Source organism: Dermacentor andersoni, chromosome 3 (genome assembly GCF_023375885.2).
Source record: "Dermacentor andersoni chromosome 3, qqDerAnde1_hic_scaffold, whole genome shotgun sequence".
NCBI lineage: Eukaryota > Metazoa > Arthropoda > Arachnida > Ixodida > Ixodidae > Dermacentor > Dermacentor andersoni.
Genome location: NC_092816.1, coordinates 223598385 through 223624400, shown reverse-complemented (window position 1 = coordinate 223624400; position 26016 = coordinate 223598385). Strand labels below are relative to the sequence as shown.

Sequence of the window (26016 nt, the reverse complement as noted above, 5' to 3'; positions counted from 1 at the left end):
TAGGAGGCTTGGGACATTGTGGTATAGGGCCTATCCAGACATTTTTAAACTGCTAGAATAAGAAGTTAACATTCACGAATGTTTGTACTGAGAAAAAGGTACCGAGTTCGATTTATCTAAGCAGTGGTTCATACACACCTCTAACACCACCCCAGGAGGAGCCAGACACTGCCAAATTTTTTCCAATATACCCCCCCCCCTCCTTACTTTCTCCCGCACGCAAGAGGTATTCGCCAAATGCCAGTTAGGTCGGAAGAGACAAAATAGAAAGGCGTCTTTTTGCGCCTCTTGTTCATCGAGCAATGTTTCAGAAAAAATGAGGACATACAAGGCACTGTTTCCAACTAAATCTTTTATCCAAGAAAACCAATATACAGTAAACTACCACTTGAACGTCACTTAAGCAAATTATTCAGCTGTACGAACTTTTTTTGTATCCCCCATCGAAACCCCATTCAACCCAATGCAAATGCCTTTCAGTTTAACAAAATTCAGTACAGTGGCATTTCAGTTCTGTGATCATATTCTGCTACATCATCATCATCATGATTTTTATTTTTACCACTGGATACAAGGTGAAAAAGGGAGAGCCGGGAAAAAAGCCGAAATCTCTTCGGCTTGACAAAGTTCCGGTCTCCCAGACAGGCACGGAAGCGGCTGGTGTAGCAATACAATTACGCATAAAGTGTGGAAATAAGAGTTTTTTAAACACAAATACATATAGAAATTTTCATGTTATTACATGGAAACTAGTTGTAATACAGTTGTGTCAAATGACTCCCAGTATACAATTATAATCTGTTATCTTGCATATTATTATTTAACACAGACTCAGTTGCATATATCATAGTGGACTTGGAAGCACCGAACGAGTACGGATGCTGATCAAATTTTTTCTGATCGCACAGATCGTGCTGTCGAGGACCGGATTCGTCGACGCAGGGTCTGAGCATGCACTGCATCAGGCCTATCTACTGCTACCTCCGGCTGTTTGCCCTGCTGGCTTCATCGGACAAAACAAGTCGCAGGAAGCTGTACCACGTGCACTGCACTGGGACCACCTGACCAGCACGGTGACGTCGACGGAGACATCGTGGCACCCGGATAAAAGCAGCAGCCTTTTCGACGTTCCCTTCAGTGGACTTGGAAGCACCGAACGAGCACGGATGCTGATCAAATTTTTTCTGATCGCACAGGTTAGTGACCAGCATTTAGTCTCTTCAGTTAGAGACAACGGCGTAACGTTAACGGTGCTCCCAAGTCCACAATGCTGTGTTGCTATTTTGCGGGGTTGTTTTAATGTTGTCCGCTTAATGTTACTAACATCCGGAGACGAACAAAATCCAGGCCCTTACTCTCATTCAGATGAATGTTCGCAGCGGGAACTAATGAAACACATTCTAAGAGAACAAAAGGAAACGAACAAAACACTGAAACAACTGTCTTCAAATATCAAGCATGTGGAGACAATAGTTGCAGATTTGCAAGAAAGAATGACAGTTATTGAGAATGAAAGGGGATTATGGAAAGAATGCGAAGACAGGATAGTACACTTCGAGGAATCTTGTAAATCTACCATGATGCAAGTAGAATTTCTGGCATCGAAGGTCGATGATTTAGAAAATAGAAGTAGGCGGAATAACCTAGTAATTTATGGATTAAGAGAGAGCTCTGATGAAGATGTTAAAACACTTGAAGAAGAAGTGCACGGTATACTTAAGAAGATCCTAGGAATAGAAATTACACTCAATAGAACGAGTTCACAGAATTGGTACAAAGCAAAGCTAAAGGACACGCCCCGTTATTATCAGGCTATTCAACTTCGCTGAGAAAAACAAAATATTATCAAGCTGCTTCAAGGTGAAAAACACCCGGGTTTCAATATCCGAGGATTTCTCAAAGAAAGTATGCGACACACGTGCTAAATTATGGTGTTCTGCAGTAAGTGACAAGGCGAAAGGGGCAAAGGTATCTCTGTTATTTGATAAGCTAAAAATAAATGGCAACACCTTTATATGGAATGAGTGTGAGGTCAGAAGAATTGAACTATCTAAACCGAAAACTTCTGCACACGCTGGCCCAGCAGCTTGCGATGGCACGTGACAACAACGTACGAAATGTATCAGAGTGTTATCACTGAATGCGCGCAGCGTAGTCAATAAGTCCAGCCTACTTGAAAGCATAGTTGCAGCCCATCAACCGCACGTTATAGTCATCACGGAAACCTGGCTTCAGGAAAGCGTCCAGGATTCCGAAGTGTTTCCACCTTCTTATCGGCTCATACGGAAAGACAGAGAATTGCGGGGGGGGGAGGTGTAGCTGTCGCAATTAAATCTAACATAAAATTCACAGTTTTAAACAGCATACCTGACCATGAAAGCGTATGGTGTAACCTTACATTTAATGGAAAAAGCATATTTCTGGGTGGTGTATACCGACCTCCGAATGCGCCCCCTGAATACCTAGACGTTATGCATGATTACATTGCACAACACACTTATTCACGTTCCAATATTATTATCACGGGTGATTTCAATTTACCAGGAATCAATTCGTCTAATCTTTCGCACAACAGCTCCGACGCAAAAAGTGCTGAATCACTATTGTTCATGTCATTTACCTTCTCTCTAGACCAGCTAGTTTCCGAACCGACTAGAATAGCTGGTCAGTCATGTTCTGTGCTTGATCTGATGTTCGTAAGCAGTCTATTTCAAAATAACACATTAAACGTTGAAAATAGCATTTCGGACCATAAAACTATTGTATTCTCCTGTCCGATTTTAGGAAACTGTGAACGCGTTAAGCCATCGATTGCTGTTATCAGGGATTACACAAGAGCGGATGACAATGCTATCTCAGAATATTTAAACGCCTGCTTTCTGCAGGTTTCATTACTTCATGACGTAAATGAATTATGGTTACGTTTTAAGCATATTGTACACTTTTGTGAAGAAAACTACATTCCCTCCAGAAAGAAAAGAGTGAACAGAGAACATCCTTGGGTATCGCGCGAAATAATACATTTAAAACGAGAAATTAAAAGGAAGCGCAGAAAGAAAACCACACGTGACCTTCAAGATCTCGTACGCTTATTACAAGATAAGATAAACATATGGCCAAGGAGCGTTTTTTCACTGTTACTCTGCCTTCTTACACAACGAATAAACCACAAAAATCCTGCTGCTACCTATCGAGGGAGTGGCACACCGTATCGCAGATTACTGTTTCAAACGAGACGATTGTTCAGCCTGACGTCATAGCAAGCAAATTTAATGAATTTTTTCTATCTGTATTTAACAGAACTACATTATCATTTCGAGAATCCAATGCCTGAAATAGATATCGACCAACAAGGAATTCTTCGACTCTTACAAAAACTGGATGTAGAGAAACCCTGTGGCCCTGATCTTATATCAGATGCATTTTTGCAAAAACATGCAGTTTGGACGTCAAAATACTTATACGTAATTTACAGGCGATCTTTGGAAGCTTCAGTGATACCTGACGACTGGCGAAGGGCCAAAGTAATACCTGTGCACAAATCTGGCTCTAAACTCGACGTAAGTAACTATAGATCTGTTTCATTAACATGTGCATCCAGTAAATTGTTCGAACATATTATTTATAAGGCCATAATATTGCACTTAGAGAATAATAACCTACTCTACAGCCGGCAACATGGATTCCGTTCAGGTCTAAGTACTATTACTCAGTTAGCTGAGTTAACCCATGATGTAGCTACCACAATAAATAACAGAAGCCAAATAGATGCCATTTTCTTAGATTTTTCAAAGGCCTTTGATGTTGTTCCTCATCCAGATCTTACTACTAAACTAATTGCCATTGGTGTACACGAGAAAACAGTATCATGGATCAAGAACTATCTCGAAAACAGAAAGCAATGCGTAGCTGTGAATGATATTACGTCTGATTACGTCAACGTTTTTTCTGGTGTTCCACAAGGCTCGGTTCTTGCGCCCCTCCTATTTCTGATCTACATCAATGATATTCGTTCATGCGTTCAGCCGCCTATTCGTCGATGATTGCGTAGTGTACGCAACAGTGAATACCAGAGAGGATCAGGTAAAACTAGATGATTCGTTAGCTGCTGTACAAAATTGGTGCAACATTTGGGGGATGAAACTGAATGCATCAAAAACTACCAGTATCTCCTTCACTCACAAGAAAAATGTGCTTCAGTTTACATACACAATAAACAATATATCACTAAGAAAATACGAGGAGGTCACATATCTCGAGGTCACTCTTACAACGAAATTAAATTGGGAAACTCATATAGATAACATATATGACAAGGCCCTAGGTAAACTACATTTCTTGAGAAGAAAACTTAGAAACACACCTCCTAGTGTTAAATTAAATGCATGCAAAACCCTCATTAGACCCTCTTTAGAGTATGCTGACATTATTTGGGCCCCGCACCAGAAGCATTTCACCGAGAAACTAGAACGCATACAGAACTTAGCATTGAGATTTATATATTCACAATATTCACGTCAAACGAGCATTACGAACCTGCGCGTCAAGGCTAACATTCAATCACTGGCTCAACATAGAATGATTTCCAGATTAAAATTTCTATACTTACTTTATCACGGCTCCTATCGAATACCACAAGCAACATAAATTCAAGCGCCATTCAGACTTTCTGCCCAAACCAACCATAATAAATCAATACGACACCATCCCAGCCATAATAACACTCACAAGTACTCTTTATTCCCACACGCCATTTCCCATTGGAACATACTACCCTCCAGAGCCGTAAATTGCCCATCTGCCAACGCAATTATTGACAGTATTGAGAATCTGGAATTCGAATGGTGATATTACCTGTATTTCATATGCAGCCTCTGTAGATGCATTCTTATAGTAAACGCTGTTTCTCCTGCTTCCCGGGCGGCTCATTTAAACAGTGTATATATTTATTGAGTGTGTTCTTTTTTGTGTGTGCTAATGCTCTTTGTTTTGGATACACTAGTTTCACTTTATTCTTTTTTTGTACTGTATTCCATGTTGTAACCACTCATGCATGGGCCCGACGATGGCCTGCAGTATTGTAAAATAAATAACTAAATAAGAATGCAAAAGCAATATATGTATACATATATATACATACACACACATACATATATAAATATAACAAATTTCACAGAAGTTTACACTAAACACAAGTTAAGTTACCATCAGGAAACATTCTTTTTTTTTCAGAAATTATTTTACATACTTGCAAATATATATGTGCATCTATGTTAAAAAACATAAAAAAAGAAAATCTGCATATAGGCTGCTGCTTTCGCGACAGACATCACGGCAACGTAGCCCAGGGCGTCATCACATCCTTGAATTTTAACAAACGCGAAGACGCCCTTTGCAGCATCCAGTTTACAACACGAAACCCTGCCACGTGGTTCGGGCACAATCACTGCAGCGGAAACCCGGATTCTAGGAATAGTAGTTACAAGTGTGAATGTATAAACAAAATGAGAATATATGATAAGTTCTGCGGAACTGTTGGAGCAGTTAACAATACACATCTATAAGAACAAATCCAATATTTTAGTTTTGTTTAGAGATAGCACATCAACATGTTGTTGGTTAAAATAGTTAAGTAGGGACGGTAGTGTATGTTTAAGGCATTGGCAGCCATAATTAGTACGTGAGAAAGGGATCTGCCATGGTGCCTGGTGACGATATGAATATGCACTTCTATTTTGTTGTAGAGTTGCCGGGGCTAGGAATGAATAGAGTTTTCCCAGTATAGCATTTCTATAGCTTAGTAATGTTTTGAATTTATATATGTCACGGGCTCTGATTATTCTGTTTTGTTGGAAAAGCTCTTGCGTATGCTCGAAAAAAGAAACGTTCGCTATCACCCGAATTGCTTTCTTTTGAAGTATTTCCAGCATTTGAATATTTTGCGCTGTAGTGTTACCCCATATAAGTGAACAGTAACTGAGGTGTGAATGGAGAAGAGCATGATAAATGAGACACTTAACTTGAAAATGTAATGCACTTAAATTGCAATTTAACACACCAACAACTTTTCGTACCTTTGAGCAAACATGACTAACGTGTTCATTCCAGGACATATGCTCTGCGAGTATTATGCCTAGGGTTTTTATGGATGACGTAAGGTTAATTTTATACAGACCCCACACACTATTATCTGGCAATGTAGTAGAACTTCCCAGAGCATGAAAAATAACGCACTTTGTTTTGGTTTCATTGAGGATGAGGCCGTTTGCCTTAGACCATGCTCGAAGTCCATAACAAACGGAGCTTGCTATAGGCGTTATTTCTTTTAAATCTTTACCTGTAAAGAAAACAGAGCAATCATCTACATACGTGACAAATTTACACATATCGCTCACTTGTACAATATCATTAATGTAATACAGGAAAAGTATCCGGCCAAGAATGCTACCTTGGGGCACACTCGCTGTCAAAGATTTTATCTGCGATCTGTTCTCATTAATTTCAGCAAACTGATGTCGGCTTTCTAAATAAGATCAGATAAGTTCAAGTGTTATTCCTCGGAAGCCATATTTTTCCAGCTTTATCAGCAGCAATTTCTGGTTGACCCTATCAAAGGCGTTGCTGAAGTCTAAGTATAACCCTAAAGTCAGAAATTTTTTGTCAGTGTTCTCTAGAATAAGCTCCTTCTGTATACTTAAAGCAGTTTCCATAGACCGCTTTTTCTTAAACCCGTGTTGACAGTCGGTTAGCAGGCTATGTTCTTGCGAAAATTTATTAATACAAAAGTTAACAATTTTTTTTAGTCCCTTTGATAGCACAGGAAGTATAGATACTGGCTAATAATTGCCCATATTATTTTTGTCACCTCCTTTGTGAACTATTACTCTCGCTACCTGCATATTACGCGGGAAAACTCCGGTTGACAAGAAAATATTAAAAATGTGCATTACTGCAGGTGCAAGTAAGTCTATGACGCACTTAATTGGCCTAATTTCTAAATCATCTACGTCTCGACTATGGCTATTTTTCAAGGATGAAAATGTTGTAATCACCTCAGGGATGCTAGTAATCTTTAGGAATAAAGATTCTCTTAATGAAGCGGCATGCATTGTATCTTGAATGTCGTGATCTATGCATCCTACTTTAACAAAAAAATTTTTAAAACGGTCTGCAAGTTCTGTACCACCTACAAAAGTGCAATCAATGTTCAACGTATCTGTTTGTGTATCGACTGGCTTCCGATTTAGTGCTTCGTTTATTTTTTTCCATACTTTGTCACTTCTGCTATTACCTCCATGGAGTTGTTAGTTGAGTTTTCTTCTCTATTAGTTGCAGGTGTGCCTAATACAGTGTTTTCACTTTAACCTCCTTATTTGCCTTTCTTCACTCTCATTTCCACTTGAGAATTTTGAACTTTGAGTGCCTATAACCTATATTAGGAAGTAGCCGCTAGCAACACTTGGGAAGCAGTGTTTTTTAATTTTAAGCATGAATGACATTGTCATTCACTGAATTTTGTGTGTAGTGCACAAAGCATCACATGGCAATAATTTCTTTGTTGAAAGAACTATAAAAGACACCGGTAAAAAATTACTGCATAATTCATTTGGGATAAGTAAGCTGAAAACCCTGTATTGTTTTTAGAATGCTTTTCTTCCCAATTGGATGTTTTACTGGAAAACATTTTGCAGCAGAAATTATGTTCCTGTGTCATCCTTCCAAAAGGCATAGTAAAACTTGTGAGCCCACTTAGTGTCTGCAAAACTGAATGAATTGGTTTTATGTGTAAGATTAAATTGCCCAAATTATACAGAATTTTTAATGTTAATTATTAAGCTCAAGGATGTAATTAATGCTTTGAAACATTTGTTCTATGCTTCCATATATGTAAATGTAAGCTTTCACACAGTGAACACACTAAATTAGAAATATGCCTGCTATCCATGCTTTTTGCGCGTTAAAGGAACTTGCATGCTTTTGCATGTTTAGGAAATTGCCTTTTATTCTGTTTATACAGCATAATTTTCTCACCTATACTAGTAGCTACAGTGTACTGAGGTTGAGTGCCAAGGCAAGGAACCCGGAAGTTTTACGGGAATAACTACCCAAAATTACTGTGGATGGACCTGGCAGTGGGAGCGGTTCAGGAAGTGCACTGAAACTTCGAAATTAATGTTCAGTGTGACCTGCAGCATCCTGGAGTGAGGGTCTGCACTGGAAGGAAACTATGAAATATGTTAGCAACTAGTCAAACATTGTTTTAACCCCAATGAGTGCTTTTAATGGTGCATAATGGGAAAGGATAACCAGTGACATCGATGCGAGCCTTCAGACTCTAAAGTTTGCTCTATGCATTCCTCTGTGTCATTTCATCAATGGCAACAGAGCAGGCGCGTATGCAGTAATTTTTTTTGGGGGTGGGGGGGCAACCATAGGTCTCCTTCCTATGCAAATTAGGGGAAGGGTACCTTTATTATACAAATATGAATAATGCCGACCATTCACCACAAAGACACATAAACCCGAAAAGAGAAATGAAATAAGGTGCATCTCACAGGTAGGCCTGTGAGATGCACCTCTCCTTTACATGGCAAACAAGGAACCCCATCAAATGGACTCACACTGGAAAGAACCGCAGGAAGAACACTGCCAAGAACAAGTAAACAAGTGAAAATGTAAATTAAAGATTTCTATAGTAGAATACATAGCAACCATGGCACATGAACCGCGCGGGGTTGTGTTACTTAGCCAGCCAATCACAAGAGCAAACAAAATCATCGTCATGTGACCTTTTCAACAATGCGTCGTACTTGATAGATCCGGAGAGTCTGCTGTTCTTGAAGAGCCTTTTATCGGCAGAAGCAATGAGGTGTGCAACAGACATGGACAAAGTGTATGGAGTCTGAGCATTTCACTCTTCAAAAGTCTGCGGTACAGTTCATTTCACTGCTGAACCAGTTTTACTCATGAAACTTCACTGCCAACTGCACTGAAACTTGAAAACAAATAGTTGCAGCAAAGCAAGCATTTTATAATTTTCAGTTGAATAAAGAATTCGACTTTCGCCATTATTTTATTTATTTATTTTATTTACAATACTGCTACTCTCATTTGAGAGCGTGGCAGTTGGGCGATACAGTAGACATGTATATGAATACGCATTTAGGCAGAACAGTTAATTGAAAAAAGGAAGAAAAAAGAAAACAATTGCCCGAGGATGGTAATATAAGAAAGAAGCTGAGTTTAGAAACAAAAATGCAAGTTTTCACATGACAGTTAATTAACATGATTCTGGCAGTTAAGAACACGTAATTAACTAGTTTATACGTAAAATAGGAGCGAACTGAAAGATAACACTTAACGTGTGAAGAAATTTTAAAGTTGTGTGAAGGGATACGCTTTAAAGCATACACTTTGAGAGCGAGAAACACGAATGGAAAAAGAAAGAACAATCTAGGCAAGCAATCAGCAGGAAATGGCAGTTATAACAATTATCTTAGGACTAGCAGTAGTACAGTAATGAAAATTTATTTTGGGAACACAGTGTACCATATGTCCACATAACGACAATCAAACAAAAATGGAAAAAGAAAACTGGGAAGTCGAAAGCAACACAATGCGAAATTTCTGACGATGACACGTGCGATGATAAATTGTTTTATTTACGCACTGCAGCTTCCACTTGTGAAGTAAATTCGGACAACGATTCGATGGCGGTTATAGCAGGATCAAGTCGGTTCCATTCAGCAATTGTAAGAGGGAAGAATGAATACTTAAACGTGTCATTGTTGCATGTGTATTCTGTTAAAGTGTGCGCATGTTTGTTACATGTTTTTCGAGCCTCAGAAAATGAAATGTACCTGGACACATCTATCTTATAGTTATTTTTTAGAAGCTGAAACAAGAACTTCAGGCGAGCGTATTTTGCCCTGGTAGATAGCATTTGCAATCCAGACTGCGTTAGAAGATTAGTCGGTGAGTCAGTGCGTATATATTTGTTGTGAATGAACCTTATAGCCTTTCTTTGTACTGCCTCTAATTTTGTTATGTTAGTTGTTCTATGAGGAAACCAGACTGTATTTGCATATTCGAGAACCGGCCTAACGAACATTGTGTAGGCCAGTAGCTTCGTTGATGTTGTAGAGAGCTCAAGGCTTCTTTTGAGGAAAAATAGTTTGCGTAATGCACCTGCCGTGATATTTGAAATGTGTTTATCCCACCTGAGGTCTGAGGTTAATGTAACTCCCAGGTATTTATGTTGTTCAACTTTAGTTAGTGGTATGCCGTTAATCTCATATGTAAAGTTAGATGGTCTTGTTTTCCTTGTTACGGTCATGACCACAGACTTTTTTACGTTAATTGACATCTGCCAATTAGAGCACCATATAGCTAGAGTGTTGAGGGATGTATTAAGTGCGATGTTATAGTTATAATTAGTGATTTCACTATAAATAACGCAGTCGTCGGCGAACAGTTTTATATTACAACCAATGTTAGCTGTGATGTCATTAATATAGATTATTAAGAAGAGTAATGGCCCAAGAACTGAGCCTTGGGGAACTCCGGAAGTAACGGTGACAGTGTTAGGTGGCATTTTTTCGTAGGTTACAAATTGTGAACGATTGGCTAGAAATTCTTTTATCCAGGCTGAAAGGAGCCCTTTCCCAACAACACTTTCAACTTTAGCGATTAATTTGTTATGGCATACACAATCAAATGCCTTAGATAGATCAAGTAAAATCATGTCAGTCTGGCCGCGGTGATTGATAGTATATGCAAGATCGTGGACTAGTTCTGTTAGTTGGGTTATTGTTGATAAAACACTGCGAAAACCATGTTGGTAGGGAGACAAGAAGCCAATGCTCTCTAGAAAAACCGTTATGTGCTTTAAGATTATGTGCTCTAGAAGCTTACAGGATGTACTAGTTAATGAAATGGGTCTAAAATTTGAAATTTCTGCTGTGTCGCCTGATTTATGGATAGGTATTATCTTTGCAATTTTCCAGTCGTTCAGTAGCTGTGAAGTCGTGAGTGATTTACGAAAAATTATGCCGAGGTATCTACTGCACCATTCCGCATACCTTTTCAGAAAGTCGTTAGGTATGTTGTCAGGACCGCTGCCTTTTTTAGGGTCAAGATTAAGCAGAAGATTAAGTATGCCAGCGTCCGTAATGTGTAATTTGCCAATGCTTACGCCCTGTCTCGTTAGAATGGGGGGAATAATGTTATTGTCTGTAGTAAATACTGATTGAAAAAAAATGTTATATGCGTTGGCTTTCGCAGTTTCTTCCTCTGGGCTTAAGTGGGACGCTTCTCCATCATTGGTGCGAAAGTGCCTCCAGAACCTTCCGGGATTATTAGTAAGAAAGCTCGGTAACTTTACATTAAAATAATATTCTTTTGCTCGTTTGGCTGCAAGCTTGAATTCCGCGATGGCATTAGGAAGTTTCGTCACCCTGGATTCGTCTCCTCCTTTAATTTTTATTGTTCTACGCAGTCTTTTCAGACGGCGCTTTGCCTGAATAACTTCTTGGGTTATCCAGGGATTATTTTTTGGCGGCCGCTTGGTTTTAGTGGGCACGTAGTTTGTGACGCAGTAGAGGACGATAGATTTGTACTTATACTCGCCTATTATACTTTAATAGGCGAGGGAAAATGTATAAAATTATGCGCTAATAATATTATTTTTGTGGTTACCGCCTTATTTGCCTAACAGGAAAAGTTTGAAGTATGAATTATTTGCAGCCTCGCAGAGGAACAGTGGCTGGCGGCTATGAGGCCGTGGGCGGGGCTTCGCTGCATACTTAAGTTGCATCCGACTATAGTTTCGTTTTTTTAATTACCTCTAGAAGAATTATAGAGAAATATATATTTGCGGAACAATCACATTTCTTTTGGATCCCTCGTTTACTGCTCTACCAAGTGCCAAAACTGACTTATTGTTATTTGGGAGGTTGTGTAACGATGCGTGGCCGCCAGTCCCGTGCAACCGCATAGAGCGCAGGACGCTGCGGCTCTAGACATGCTGCACCCACCGTGAAGGTTAGAAAAAAGCCCACATAAGCACAACAGAGAAGTGGCAACATTAGGCGGTTTGACCGATAACTGTACAAGCGTCATTCAAGACACACGGAATTGCTCCCCACTTCTGGCGGCGTTTACAGTAACGAACGGCACACGCGTTATCAGCATGATAGCATTGCCTGTTACTTTCCTGTCGGGAATGATAACGCGCATGCCGTTCGTTACAGGAAAGTACCGGGCTCGCCGCGTTAAAGAAAGGAAATGCGGACAAGCAGATGACGATTATCGTTGTGTGGCAAAAGGGTGTAATTATGCTTAAGAGTGTATGCTAGCCACCATGCCCTTAGTATAAACATATCTTCTCTGTAAAAAAAAAAAGTTTAACACAGTGATTTTCGTCTGGTGACAAAAAAAAAAAAAGTCTCTTCCAAAGATTGTGCGCATCTATAGCCAAGCCGATCCATGCCTAAAGCTTCCCAAAATGGCCGACTGCATCGTCGAAATCGTTAATACACTCTAATCGTTCACTTGATTTTTCGCTGCATTGGAAATGCAAGCGGTTAATTTCGCCGAATGAAATGTCTCGACGCTTTTCAGCGCCCGTCTCGTGCTTCTGAAAAGAACTTGCTGTATTGGCGTGAACAGACAGGCAAGTGCACGTATTTATTCTACAGTTATTGAACAGTTACTTATCGATACATCTTGAAGTTAGCCTACAAGCTGTCGTTAAAAGTTCCGTCTTTCAGTAGACCTTGTGCAGCATACTCTCAGCTCAATACGAAATTCTTGACTGCGTTCTCGAGTTTTGTTTAACGGTAATGAGAAGGAGTTAGATAATGCACAGAGGCAATATTTTGTCTGGTCTTGCAGGAGTCCCAGGTGCTTTTTCCGCCGCGTACACTGTCGCAATCGTTACACGTCTGAGGAACCAGACTGGCGGCGCATAGGTAAAGCCGGCTGCCAGTGCAAGCCGCAGTCCCCTACATTGTCGCTATAAAGAGGAAATTTGTACGTGTACTAAGTGTACGCAACGTTTCTTTGTTTAGTATAATTTGGCGGTGCCTCCAGCAGACAAAATGTGGATCCCATACTGCTCCGTCGGTTTGGGCTCGGCAATGCCTCCGCGTGGCGGGCGCGTTTAAGAGAAAGCTTTAGCTCGGGTGTTCCAATCTAAATACATGTAAACGCACTATTAGTTTTTCTCGGCAACCACTGCACCAAATTTGACGAGGTTTGTTACATTTAAAACAAAAGCTTAGAATCTAGAATTTCTGCTGGGTACACAAAAGATTTAAGCGAAACAATTGAAGCAAAGCGGGGCATGGTGCTTTCAGTGCCCAATTTTTTATAGAACATGTAGTTTTCCATTATAAAGGGGACTGTAATGCGATGTCTTTAAGTAGGGGGTTGTCTTATATTCAGAGTCGTCTTATGTTTCAATATGAACGGGAATGAAGTGTTACGCAATTCTATTAACGAAATTTACCTCTGCTGTTTAGTTTCCATATTGTGCGTAGAAGCAACAGTGCGTGCACTTACAGCTGCTCAGTTTATCTTCAATGCTGCTCTCATTTTGTAGAGTTCATCACTTGTGCATGTGCAACACATTGGCGGAGGCAATACGAACTGCATTTCTTACTAGCTGGACAAGTCAGAATGACAATGCACCTTGGAGAACAAGACTCGAATTGTGAAAGTCTGGTGGTAAGTCTGAATTAATATATTTTCATTTATATTTGGTGTTCACTTTCCAGCGCACTTTCTATCCTATTGAAGAAACATTTAGCCCCGTTTGGTCTGTTTTTTGAGGGCCTTACATCAGGCCCCCTAGCAAGCTTTAGCTTACACTGCAATTTAAAGCTTCTTGAGACCCGAATACAGCCATGGGACATAATTACTTTTCAAGCTGGTTATTATTGCCTCCAGGCATGTTACGAACATGAAAGATGTTTTTTTAATAACATAGTTTTAAATAACTGGCATCTTCTTTAAATGTCAGTCATACGTAGACAGGCTAAGAGCTGCATCTCCAACAAGTGAACATCTCATGTTCGCTATGGTAAAAACTGTATTTCATTGCCTGAACACAGAGGTGAAGATGGAGTTATGTGTAGTAGACTGTTACTTGGCTGCTGCATCCTGGATTTTCATGCATTAATGAGGAATTCAAAACAGACTTCAAGGTTGCTTCCTGCTGTTTGTGACAATGCAGAGGTCTAGATCAATTTAGTGTGAAATTTCTTGAAAGTAGATGAGAAGAATATGAGTGAACCACTTTCGACAGTTCCACATGCATTGGACTTCATATCCATGATGAATGTTTGGAGTAATGACTTCAGACTTCTGGCATTGCTTTACCGAAATAATCTTTTAAACTGGTTTATTATTAGAGGAGACAGAAGAAATTGAATGCCCTCTTACCAGACCACCATGAGGTGAGCGTGACTGCCAACAGAGACACACTCTCCCTCTGCCTTGAGTAGCATCCGCAAGCGACATTCCTTCCTCGCCTTGTCACATACTTGAGCCGAAGAACCACATCGGGTTCACGTGACTAGCACCACCCGCTTTTTTTTTTTCTTATCCATTTTTGTTGCGTGGCACATTTTCCACCGTGGCATTGTGCATTCTGAATTGGGCGATTTACCGAAGTAATGCGTCATGGCGAGCGACACGACTGTGTTTTGCATCGCACTGTTTGTTTGTGTTGCCTTGACTCTGGCTGGGTGTGGCGCTTTCTCGAGAGGGAGGAAAGTGGCGTTTCATTTGAAATTTCAGCTGTCTGTATGACATGCACAGATTTGTCATGAATATCTGTGTCATGTGCTGTAAGGCTGTAAACTTAAGAACAGCATTAAATACATTCTCTTAGTGGTGAATGCAACGCATATTTATCTTTTGCGCACAAAGAAAATGTGAACAGTGTACAGTGCTCCCACTTCTGCGTCAGTCTGATAAAAAGGCCAACAAAGAGTCATACTGCACTAAATCAAGTATCTTGAAATTTGGAGACATACTAGGGATGCTTCTGCAGCAGACATGATTGACCAGAGAGGTTAACAATGTACAGCTGCTTGCGATGACCAAATGCACAGCACCATCAGTTTTGTGCCATGCTATAATTCTATCAAAACCGCCTAAAATTCTTGCAGCTTTTTAAGAAAGGATTAGTGGCACATAACAGTGTGCCTTTTTTTTTTCCTGTTTTTTGAATGTATATTTTGCTCCCACATAGCTGATGTGACTCAAAGGTTTATAGTCCTGAAAGCTTGTTTGCTTTGTTATGAATGTTACCAAAAACTTACGTGTGCAAGCTTACCTCTGCCCACACTGAACGCAGACACAGTGAGTTTATTTAGTATGGAAAGCTAAAACAATGTAGTGGCTGCACTATTGTTATGAATCTGTCGTAGTGATAGATGTTGCTGATTTTATGTAGTGCTTGTTTTCATCACTCAGGATATCACCCAAAATGCTAAGAGGCAAAAAAAAAAATGTATATAATGTTCACAAGATATGGTTATGGGACGAGTAGAGACTGGGTGATGGCAGCCGATTGAGGGAACGAGCTCGCCTGCAGATCTTGCAACCACAAGAGGTTCAAGTAGATTTTATCGCGTTAAAGTGTAACAAGTGACTAGAAAAAAAAAAAGCCTGGGCATGTCATCAAAAGATACCACTGGGAACAAAAGTCTATGGATCTACACGCACCATGAAATACCCAATTTTGTTTCTTACTTGCCATGTTGGCATACACTGGTCCACAGTAAAGTTGCAGAATGGGGCGGGCCCTCCATTTCATTCCTGCTTGACAAAGTTGAGATCTCTTAATTCCACTCTTTTTAACTCCCCAGAATGCCATGAGTTGTACCATTCCTCCAACTTTAAATGAAATTCTTACTATACTGGCTCTTTCAGTATCTACCTATAGGTCACTATCTCTGCCGTGGTACTTGCCAACAAAATGGTATTGTACTTATTGTGAAATTCTGAAGTACTGGAGACTGTTCCAATGACGAGCTTTAATTGCACCTAAACACTAAGCTTTAGTTGCCAAGAATGATTCTATTTAGCAAGAGCATGCTTGGACTATGACACAAGGATGGAGGCCAAAAAGTTACTGCCCTTCCACTGCTGCGAAGTGGGGTGCAAGCGAAACTTGGGATCTGCGGCTCTTTGTAACTCCTCACGGCGAGGGCGGCACGTCAACGTCGACCCCTTTCTCAGGTTCCCGGTGGCATCAATCAAACACTGCCTGTTCTTTGGCCAAAGGCACAACACGTGGCCTGCTCCCACTGCTATTCCTTCAACACAGCCTGCTCTTCGGCAGAACAGACCAAACGCAGCCTCCCCACCTGAACTGGTGTGGGAAACTGTGGGTGTCAGGCGAGCGAACACACCCTTTCCCTCCTCTGGAGGAAGGGGACGCCCGTGATTGGCTCATGCCTTGCGCTGCTTCTACTTACCCACCTTAAAGGCAGCGTTTGATGAACTGACAGTGGCTGAATCGCTTAGCATGGTGGTCTCGCAACCCAGAGGTCGGTGGTTCGAATCCGCAGCCTGATCAGCAATTTCTATTTTTGCGCAGCTTGGGTTTTTTCGTGCGGTAACACCGACACCAGTGAGGCAATACAAGCTTCTGTTAAAAAGGTCACAAATGGTTGCATCTTATGCCAGTTCCTGTTCATGTGGACATTCAGTGTTATTTTTCACTGTCAGAAGTATCCTTGAAGAAAAAAGGGGAGGGGGGCCAACAAAGTATCAACACTAAAGAAGCAACGTCGACGTACACGGTAGTTGAAATAAATCGATGATTAAATGTTGATTATGCTGTCATGTACGACGCACAAATTGTGAGATGGATCTGGCGAGCTTCAAGCTCACCTGTCAGCACTCTCATTGGCCTGTTGAGCATGTGTAGCGTTGGTAAAATTAGCATTTCCTCTCTTCAGCGTTGACTGCTGCATTGTGGCGTGGTGGAGCACTGCCATTACGAATCCCCTCACAAACTTATGACCTACCAAGCTGCACTAAGACCAGTGCACCAGTTTCACGTCTGTGCGCACTCAAGGATGACAGCACGCATTGCATGCGAACTCAGATGTGCATACATACAAATTCTTGATTACGTCTCTCATTGTACTGTTACACTAAGGTACGTTTTAATACTGCATAAAATTACTGCTTAATTTGCACATCACATAGCATTAATTATAAAAAATTCAGCATGTGCATAATATAGCCGGCTATAAAGAAAAAAAGTTAGAGCTCCTTCCAACATGCTATGTTTCGCAAGCTGTTCCAACAATGAAATAGATGATTATACAATGGTGGCCGCTTTTCATAAGTTAGCTTCGCTGGAATACATCTGTGTTAGTGGCAAAGCATACGAATTTGGTTTCGTGTCTTGGTGAACTGTGCAAGCTATTTCCGGCCCAAATTTCTTTTTAAAGAGTTGCACGCATTCATCATCCTATTTTAAAGTTCAATGCAGAATGAAGGTGCCTCCCTGCAATCTCCAATTATCATTGTCTTGCGCTAGCTGATGCGAACTTGTGCTTTCATATTTCATCATCTCACCTAGTTTTCTGTCATCCTTGACAGAACTTCCCTTCCCTTGGTCCACTGGTTATCTACCCTATGCATTACATGGCCTGCCCAGCTTCATTTTTTCCTCTTAATGTCTACTAGAATATTGACTATCCGCACTGCTCTCTTCCTGTCTCATTGTCATTTATCATTGTATTGCTCTTTGTACGGCCCTTAACATGTTCTCGAGATTCTTCGTTAACCTCCAGGCTTATGTGCCATACTGCATGCTTAGAAGAACAACGTGTCTACCAAGTTGACATTTTCAAATTCCCTGATTTTTTCAGGTTTCACAGAACTTTGTTTTATGTCAAGATGGGCTGACACCATGTCACCTGACGCTGTCACTCTCTGGTAAGCATGTTAAAAAAATAAAAACAATCCAGTTTGAACAGTAAGGAGTAGTGTTTATTTTATTCAAAATAGAAAACTGAAAAGAGGTGTTTGTAAAATGCACAGCTACTAAAATATCTTCGAAAGAAACTCTGTGCCCTTTTACTCTGTGAAGGATGACCAGCAAAGCTGCGTACGTGGGCCCCTTAATGGTGAACTGCACCTCTACCGTGGGTCGGCCTGGTATTGCACTACCTATGGGATTGGCGCACGTGTGGCGAGTGCTTAAAGCCTGCTTCATCTCCGCCGCAGGTTTGACTGGCATTTCACGACCTTCGGGATCAGCCCACATATGGGGAGTGCTTAATGCTTGCTTCACTTCTGCCTCGGGTTGGCCTGGTATTGCACTTTCTTCGGGATCGGCCCACCGTATGAAAAATTGTTGGTCTATGCGCGGATGCGATCTGCCAGATCCTCACCATAGACAGCTTCACTGTAAAAAAGTGGTCTAGCTCACGGCAAATAGAGTCAAACATTTTAAAATGCGAATAAAAAGAGATGCATACAAAAGCAAATAGAGCTATTTGTATCAACTGATAGCAAGCTCATTGGTATCATCCCAAACTTTGTCACATATGAGATTCTCCAAGCAACTGGAAAGTCAACCTCAACTGTCCTGACATACTCTCAGCCTGCGCATAATGCCTCAGTGTTGCATTTCACTGCTTTAAGGGGGTTATTTTGGTTTGGATGTGGGTAACCTGCATCTTAGCATCAGCCAACACTTTGCTTTTTGAGCGCAAGCTCCTTCAAAGAGGCGGCGGCACAGTTCCTTTCCTGATCATTCCTCAATGCAATGGTCCTTCCTATTCTTGTCCTTGTTACGCTGCGTGTTCGCCCCATGGATGAAGCATCCTTTTGGTCAGTTGTACAGTCAGATTTTTCAGACTCCCTAAGGGCCGCTACAATGTCCGAAAAAAAAAAAAAAATGAATGCATGTCTTTTACTGCCCTTAAGGGCCCAAATCGCCACAGGCACGTCCGAAAAAGCTCTGAAGGTCTGCCAGTACACTTATTAGGCATATAGGTGCTTGCACTCTGACAGGAGACGGCAAGTGCACGCGAGTCTAACAATATATGTACTGCATCCCATACACTTCACCGCGTAGCATCACTGTGCTGAGGCAAAGCTGCCTTTCGAGGACTAGCAATATGCAACGCGCCGTGCTTTACGAGGATTGCAGAGGCAGAGTGGGTACCTTTGCTGACAGCGGTGAATTCTTTCAATGAAAAAGACAGCACCGAATGTCAAGAACCGTAATAGCATACGTAATAGCATAATAGCCTAGCGTTCCCGCCATGGTGATTACAGTGGCCAGTGGATCTGCGTGTGAGAGTGTCAGTTCAAGGTGGTGAGATAACACGGCGGTGTTGGCTTTGATTAATGCCATATCAAATCTGCAGTTGCAGCACATTCGGAGTGCGGATCAATGGTGAATATCTCGCCAACAGTGGGGACAAATTACTAGTGATTGAGGACCTTAACCGAAAAAGTGTTAGAGTGGGTTTGAAGATTAATATGCAGAAGACAATGTTGAATAATTCACATCGCCAGTCAGCCTCTAGAGTCTGTACAGGAGTAAGTCAGTTGCTCGTAAGGGACCCTGATCATGAAAAGGCAATTTACCTAAGAATAAAAATGGGGTGGAATGCATATGGCAGGCATTACCAAATCATGGCTGGGAGCTTACCACTGTCATTGAAAGAAAAAAAATTAAATTATGGGGTTTTACTTGCCAAAACCACTTTCTGATTATGAGGCACGCCGTAGTGGAGGACTCTGGAAATTTCGACCACCTAGGGTTCTTTAACGTGCACCTAAATCTAAGTACACGGGTGTTTTCGCATTTCGCCCCCATCGAATTGCGGCCGCCGTGGCCGGGATTCGATCCCCATCCTCGTGCTCAGCAGCCGAACACCATAGTCACTGAGCAACCACGGTGGGTGTCACTGAAAAGGAAAGTGTACAACTATTGCATTCTACTAGTGCTAACTTATGAGGCACACATTAGAATCGGGTAAATACCGTAATTAAACTTTGTGATATATGGTTCTTGCTTCAAAAGTTTCCTATGGCAAGCATAAATGGGAGTTGTCGACACGCGATCACACGTGTTGAATGCATACATTGTTTCCTAAGCATCGCCGAGCTAGACGTGCTGCCACTAAAGGGGTCGCTATTGGGTTCACCATAGGGGTCAACAGCGAGTCACTGTTCCAAGTTCAAGTTATCCTGTGAAGGCCAATTTTACAATCAAAATAAGAGATTCGGGACTGTAGAAATGTATGACTGCCGGCCAAGACCTTTGGCCAGGATTGAATTACCCGGAGTCGAATTAACAGAAGTCGACTGTACCATATGGCAGTGGACTTTGCAGCAAGAATGTATCTCCTACTACACATAGCAGAATATTGGCATGCTGCAGTGCTCAGTGGCTGCAGAACAGTAGACTCCCATAAATTTGATCCCGTCTGAAAGTCCCAGCCGACACACGTGCATTTCTATAGGTCCAAACTTCGGTTATTTTGATACTAAAATAGGCTTTCACCCAATAATTCCAACTTGAGCAGTCAGCATGCATGCTGACCCCTACAGTGAACCCAATAAGCGGCCCCTTTGGTGACATACCTTAGAGGACAGTAGATGTGTGAAACAGACTTTATCTCCTGCAGGAAATGCCTATTTTCTGCCTGCCCAGGAGGAGCTTCAAGCAATAATCACAGATCAAAACGTCTGATTGTGGTATTCACCCATTTCTAATGTGCCATCTTTAACAAAACTTGGCGATTTTCGTATGCTTTACCGCATAACACGGATGTATTGCGGCGAAGCTGACTTTGGAAAATTGGTTGCAATGTGCAACACATTGGACCCTTGTCCGTTTTTTTAAAAACAAAAATTGTGTGCGCATTTGATTTCTGTTTCATTTTAGGGGCTTTTGTCCTTTCTATGCTAGTTAACACTTTGGACACACAGACAGCGGGCGTGTGTTTCACTCTGGGGCATGTTAGAATCTGTACGTAAACCATGGCAAATAAATCAGTCATGTGTGTTGGCATTTCTTCTGCATCTTCTTAAATTTGACCCACCAGATAATTCAATCTGTTTCGTCAGTCCCGTCAGAGTCGAATTAACGGAATGAAGTCAACTGCATTTTGCTTGCTGCTCAGAAGTATGAGCTTGAATAAATAACATAGCATTACAACACGTAGGACATAAAGGAGACAAATGAAGTGCTGCAACATGTGCCAACTTGCCTAAGTTAGCACTATATAAGCTTGAACCCAGATGTGCCAGCTGCATTAAGGTTGTGACAAAATGTAATATCGCATGTGTTGGAGACTCAGTAGGTTGGCTTTCCTTCTTGAAAAAGTGTTGCAGAGTGCCTGTTAAGGATTTACTGATTGATGCTGTCAAACTGTCAACAAGGCTGCCAAAAAATTATTCTTAATACAACCATTTCATGGACACAACAAGGTAACAAATTGTTTTGTGTGTGAAGCATTAAGAGTATATTCGTGATCAAATATTGTTCTTAAAAAGTGACCTCAACGAGACAGCACACGAGACTGCACAAGATCTAACTCACCGTGTGAGCCCGGACTCCCTCTCGGCAGGATGGGCAAGCGAGTGCGATCCCCTCGTCACAACGATCTCACCCAGCATTACAAGTTAGTCAAGAGAACCATGCCGCTACCGCACAAAGCACCCAATAAAGCACAAGAAGTCACGTACAGGTGGCTTCAGACAGGCACCTACGCATGCCCGGCCTTCCTGCACAAAATCTTTCCGGACGTGCACCCTCACAATGCGTGTCACTACTGTAAGGATATAGCTAGCCTTGATCACATGCTCTGGGCTTGCCCCCTGGTGCCAGGACCACCAAGGAAGAGTGGGACCGAGCTCCACACAGCTCGGACCTTGAAGCACAGCTCTGGGCTGTCCATCGGGCCCGCGACGCGGCAGAGGGGCATGGCCTCTCTGTTCCGACGTGGGAGTGGCCCACTGCGCACTAATCGCACGTACCGACGGATGTCAAGAAATTTATTGATCCATCCATCATCAAAGCAGTTGTCAGAAAACATTCTGCAGGGAACAGCTAAAACACTATGCATTTCTCATTATAGTGATATTATGTGTGCGTGAGTTTAATAAATAGATAATTTGCAGGTGTGTGTATGGCAAATTCAGATGCTAACTTCACCAAAGTCATAAAAGCACACAGCACTCTACTTAAAAGGAATCTGAGCATTTGGCCACTGTTGTGTCACTAATGTGCACTGTCGTAGCCGTCTTCATTACCAAGCAGAAATACACCCAACAAACTATTTTTCGGACATGCATGAGAATTCGGGTACCCTTGCAACACTGCCACGTACCTCACAGAGGCAATTAATTATAAGCACAGCTGAAATTTCGGATGCTGAAATGCTTTGCCTTCAAAGTGCGGAAGGCACAACCATTGTAGAAAGTGTTGTATAATGCCGGTTTTCAAGCGTCAACTTTGCTGCAATATAGCTTGCTACGGGAAGAGGCTTATGCAATGTATCGTGGTGGAGCATACCAGCAGTGAAAAGGGGCCATTGTAAGATGGCATGATTTACATTTTTTTATTTACACACATACGTACTCTCTTTTGTTACAGCACAAGCACCAAGAAGCCTGATAAGTGTTGTGGTTGGTCTACAAAATTAAGAAAAATTATGGGGTCTTACATGCCAAAACCACTTTCTGATAATGAGGCATGCCGTAGTGTGGGACTCCGGAAATTTCTACCAACTGGGGTTCTTTAACGTGCACCTACAGTAAATTTAAGTGCACGGGTGTTTTCGCCTTTTGCCCCCATTGAAATGCGGCAGCTCTGGCAGAGATTCGATCCTGCGACCTCATGCTTAGCAGCCCAACACCACAGCCACTAAGCAACTAGGGCGGGTACAAATTAAGTTCCTTGCCTACCCAAACAAAAATGTTTGCAACATGATGTGCGTGGTATACCATCCTTGGGAAGGCAAGCTTAATTGGTTGCTGTTGGCTTTGTGTCTTGCTTCACTCTTGAGCAGCACTTACTGACTGCACAGTAATAATAAGCTCCACCAAATGGCTAGATTACTTCTGTACTACTCCAAGTGTTCCAAGAAGACTTTTGGAACACGAAGTAGAAAAAAAATTTCTGCTCCTAAACTGCTCCAGAATGTCAACTTTGTGCTTGAAACCCTAAACTGTCTTGACCACCACTGAGGGGTTGATCTTCAACATCACTTATATACTTAAGATAAAATCTTGAGTAACACTTACTGGTTGTCTAAACATTTTGAAATGGTTTCACAGGTTCTAATTTAACACTTATATGCACTTTTTAAAACAACAGTGAATAACGATTTCGGTAACATATTTCAGTATTCTACAGTTGATTTGGAGGATTATGCGCCATCACTGGTCTGCAATTATGGAAGTTTAGAGATAAAAAAATGGGGGCAATAATGCCTACGTTTTACACATTGTCATTGTACAGAACACAACCTATGCAACTTGCTATAAAACTGATTTATATAGTATTTGAAATTACCATAAGAGTATGTAAACAGCTGGGGTTTCATAGTTCTAGGTTCTTGTTATGTTTTAGACTAGCACCTCCCTTTAAATGGCAGTAAAAGGCATGCATTAATTTTTTTTTGGACTGCCTGATTTTCTAAATGTTTTGTTTTTGCAGTCCTCGGGGAACCACCCATCGCCACCAAGAAAAAGCACTTTTGACTGTAGCAGTAATCAGTGATTCGCCTAATTGGCAAACAGTTCAGGATGCCAAACAGCCTCTTGACAGCTGTACCTCTGACAGAAGGCACTAATACACAGTGCAATGCCCTGTTTCTGCACTCTAGACTGTGGGATTCTCATCCCGTACCTTGGGTCAAAGGAACGAGAATCACAAGGGCATTTATTGCACCTTTCATAAATCAATGCCTGCTAGCCGAGTTGCTATCCACAAAACATGCCGATGGGCGTGCGACAAATCGCGGAAGTCCGACTCACCGCGACCGGATAGCGAGCGAATTATGTTCGCCCCTTGCTGGATCCCAATGCCTGGTCGTTCACGCGTACGGTCACGTGAACGGTGGCTCTTTCGCACAAGGCCTCACGAGACGATCTCGCAGAAGCATGGATCGGCGCACGGGCGGCACGTTTGTGCTGCTTGCCGTCCCGAACCAAAGAGGAAACGTGTTCTCCCTTGCGCCCCCAAGTAACCCTGCCATGAGGCGGCGTTAGCAGCGCAACACTCGCGCCATCTCTCGCGTGGCCTGGGGCCCGCGGCGAAGCCGCAATGCAGGAGACGGAAGCTATGCGGGAAAAACAACATATCAGGGGACGTGTGACAGTCGCGCATCCCCACAAGACAAATGTGATAAGAGCTGTATTATGAGACCTATTATAACTCCGTGGTGACAATACAGACAGGATATGCAGGGCATGTAGCGATGAGGTCAGTAGCAATGGAATGATATCACCAGTGTACAGAGCGCTAAATTCATTCTTGCTCTGTTACTGATAATTGAGAACTCCATCAAATGAAAAATTAAGAGAAATATCATGTGTGAAGGAATACTACTCATCATATCTATTGCAATTATTCTCGGACAGCATTCCCTCTTTCTTGCTTTTATTATTAATGCATTTATATAGTACTGCTCACCTGCTGTTCCATGTGTTCCATCGACACATATACGATCAGTTTCAAGCCTCTTGAAAAGCTCCTGTTGTGGTGTGGTCATGATGACTAGCATAAGATCTCTGTCATCCAAAAGGTCCTCATTTTTTTTCTCTAAGAAAATGTCACTTTTTGTCGGGTTGTCCTTGGTGTTTAAAGAAGAGCAATGGGTTTTCCTTTTCACTATGCATCCTCTCAACCCAGAGTTGCATGCTCACATAGTCATTATCGTGCAGCCGCTCGGTCTTCGAGACTCTGGCATCCCTCATTATTTTGCAGAGATCCTGCTTGCTTAACAGGTTAATGCGGTGGAATGTCTCATCCACGTTGGACCGCACATTATCCAGTACTGCATCCATGGACACGCCTTCTCGCAGCTTGTCTTGAGAGAGTAGAGAAAAAGTGTATATTAGTTGAAGCATAAGTAAAAATTACCGAGCACGCAAGGAAGTGAAATGGGCACTGATGAACATTTTTAATATCATTATTTAGAATTCCTTTAATTGAATAATGAGTTACATTGACTTACAAAAACCTTTTGCAATGGTGTGTGTTAAATAGTTCAAGCTGTCGCAATTTTTGTTCTTTTTAGGTCAGCTCTTTGCAAGGACATGGTGCTATGCAGCCTTCAGCTGCTGAAGAGGCAAGATTACATTTCTGAATTACACTACACGATTACATTACATTTGAAGAGGCAAGATTACATATTTAAGTGTTTCAATGTTTGGTGTCATTGATAAACCGTCATAGGGATTATCTGCACCAGTGTTATCAGGTACGTAAGTGAAGAAATTTATTGTGTGTACCAAGTTTACAGCTAGGTTGCCAATTTCATCCTTCACTGTTGGTAACCTTGTTCACACAAGACATTACTGAACCATTGTAAAAGCATTGCACTGGACTGGACATGTGCAGATTGTGGTTCAGATCCTACCCAGGGCAAAAATGTCTTCCACTTTTAGTTCCTTTACTAAATATTGCCATTGTTATCAATTTCTATCCTACAGTTAGAACTTAATTTTCCAATTACATTCCATAGCATAAGTTATTGCCACTTCCATAGTGGCATGCCACCATAGACGGGCAAAACAGTCTGCAATCGAAAACATGTGCAGCATTTCCAGATTAACTTAAATATAAACATCACTGTTACTGACTGAATTGATGCACATAATTTGATTAATGTCAATATAAAAATTGTCAATTAAAGCTTTCAGCAATTATTTTTAATGGTTGATTTATCAGTCATTCATCCATATTTACAGAGCAGACACACCTGTGAACGTATGCTTTGAAGGCTATGCAGT

General features: G+C 41.5%; 1 protein-coding gene and 1 long non-coding RNA gene across 9 annotated transcripts in view; one reads left to right on the top strand and one right to left on the bottom strand.

The window, feature by feature from the left end:
• Positions 1 to 25430, top strand: part of LOC140216837 (uncharacterized) — a 28258-nt gene extending 2828 nt beyond the window's left edge. Inside the window, exons 2-7 of one of the 7 annotated variants that reach the window (XR_011893535.1) lie at positions 909 to 1196; positions 3476 to 3560; positions 11284 to 12673; positions 13604 to 13728; positions 17901 to 17967; positions 25302 to 25430. Coding sequence is in view for 2 of the 7 variants with exons in the window: in XM_072287421.1 (XP_072143522.1) it covers positions 909 to 1196; positions 12622 to 12673; positions 13604 to 13728; positions 17901 to 17967; positions 25302 to 25348 (579 nt within the window). In the remaining 5 variants the exon portion in view is untranslated. The other 6 variants (XR_011893538.1, XR_011893536.1, XM_072287421.1 and 3 more) reach the window with 6 other exon arrangements.
• LOC129382428 (uncharacterized) lies at positions 4719 to 25308 on the bottom strand. 2 transcript variants are annotated; one of them, XR_011893540.1, is made up of 3 exons: positions 24695 to 25308; positions 21596 to 22018; positions 17977 to 19955 (listed from the first exon to the last, which is right to left on the bottom strand). It is a non-coding gene; the product is annotated as an uncharacterized lncRNA (long non-coding RNA). The 2 variants fall into 2 exon arrangements; XR_011893541.1 differs by lacking the exons at positions 17977 to 19955; positions 21596 to 22018 and adding an exon at positions 4719 to 6337.
• Positions 25431 to 26016: the final 586 nt, after the last annotated feature.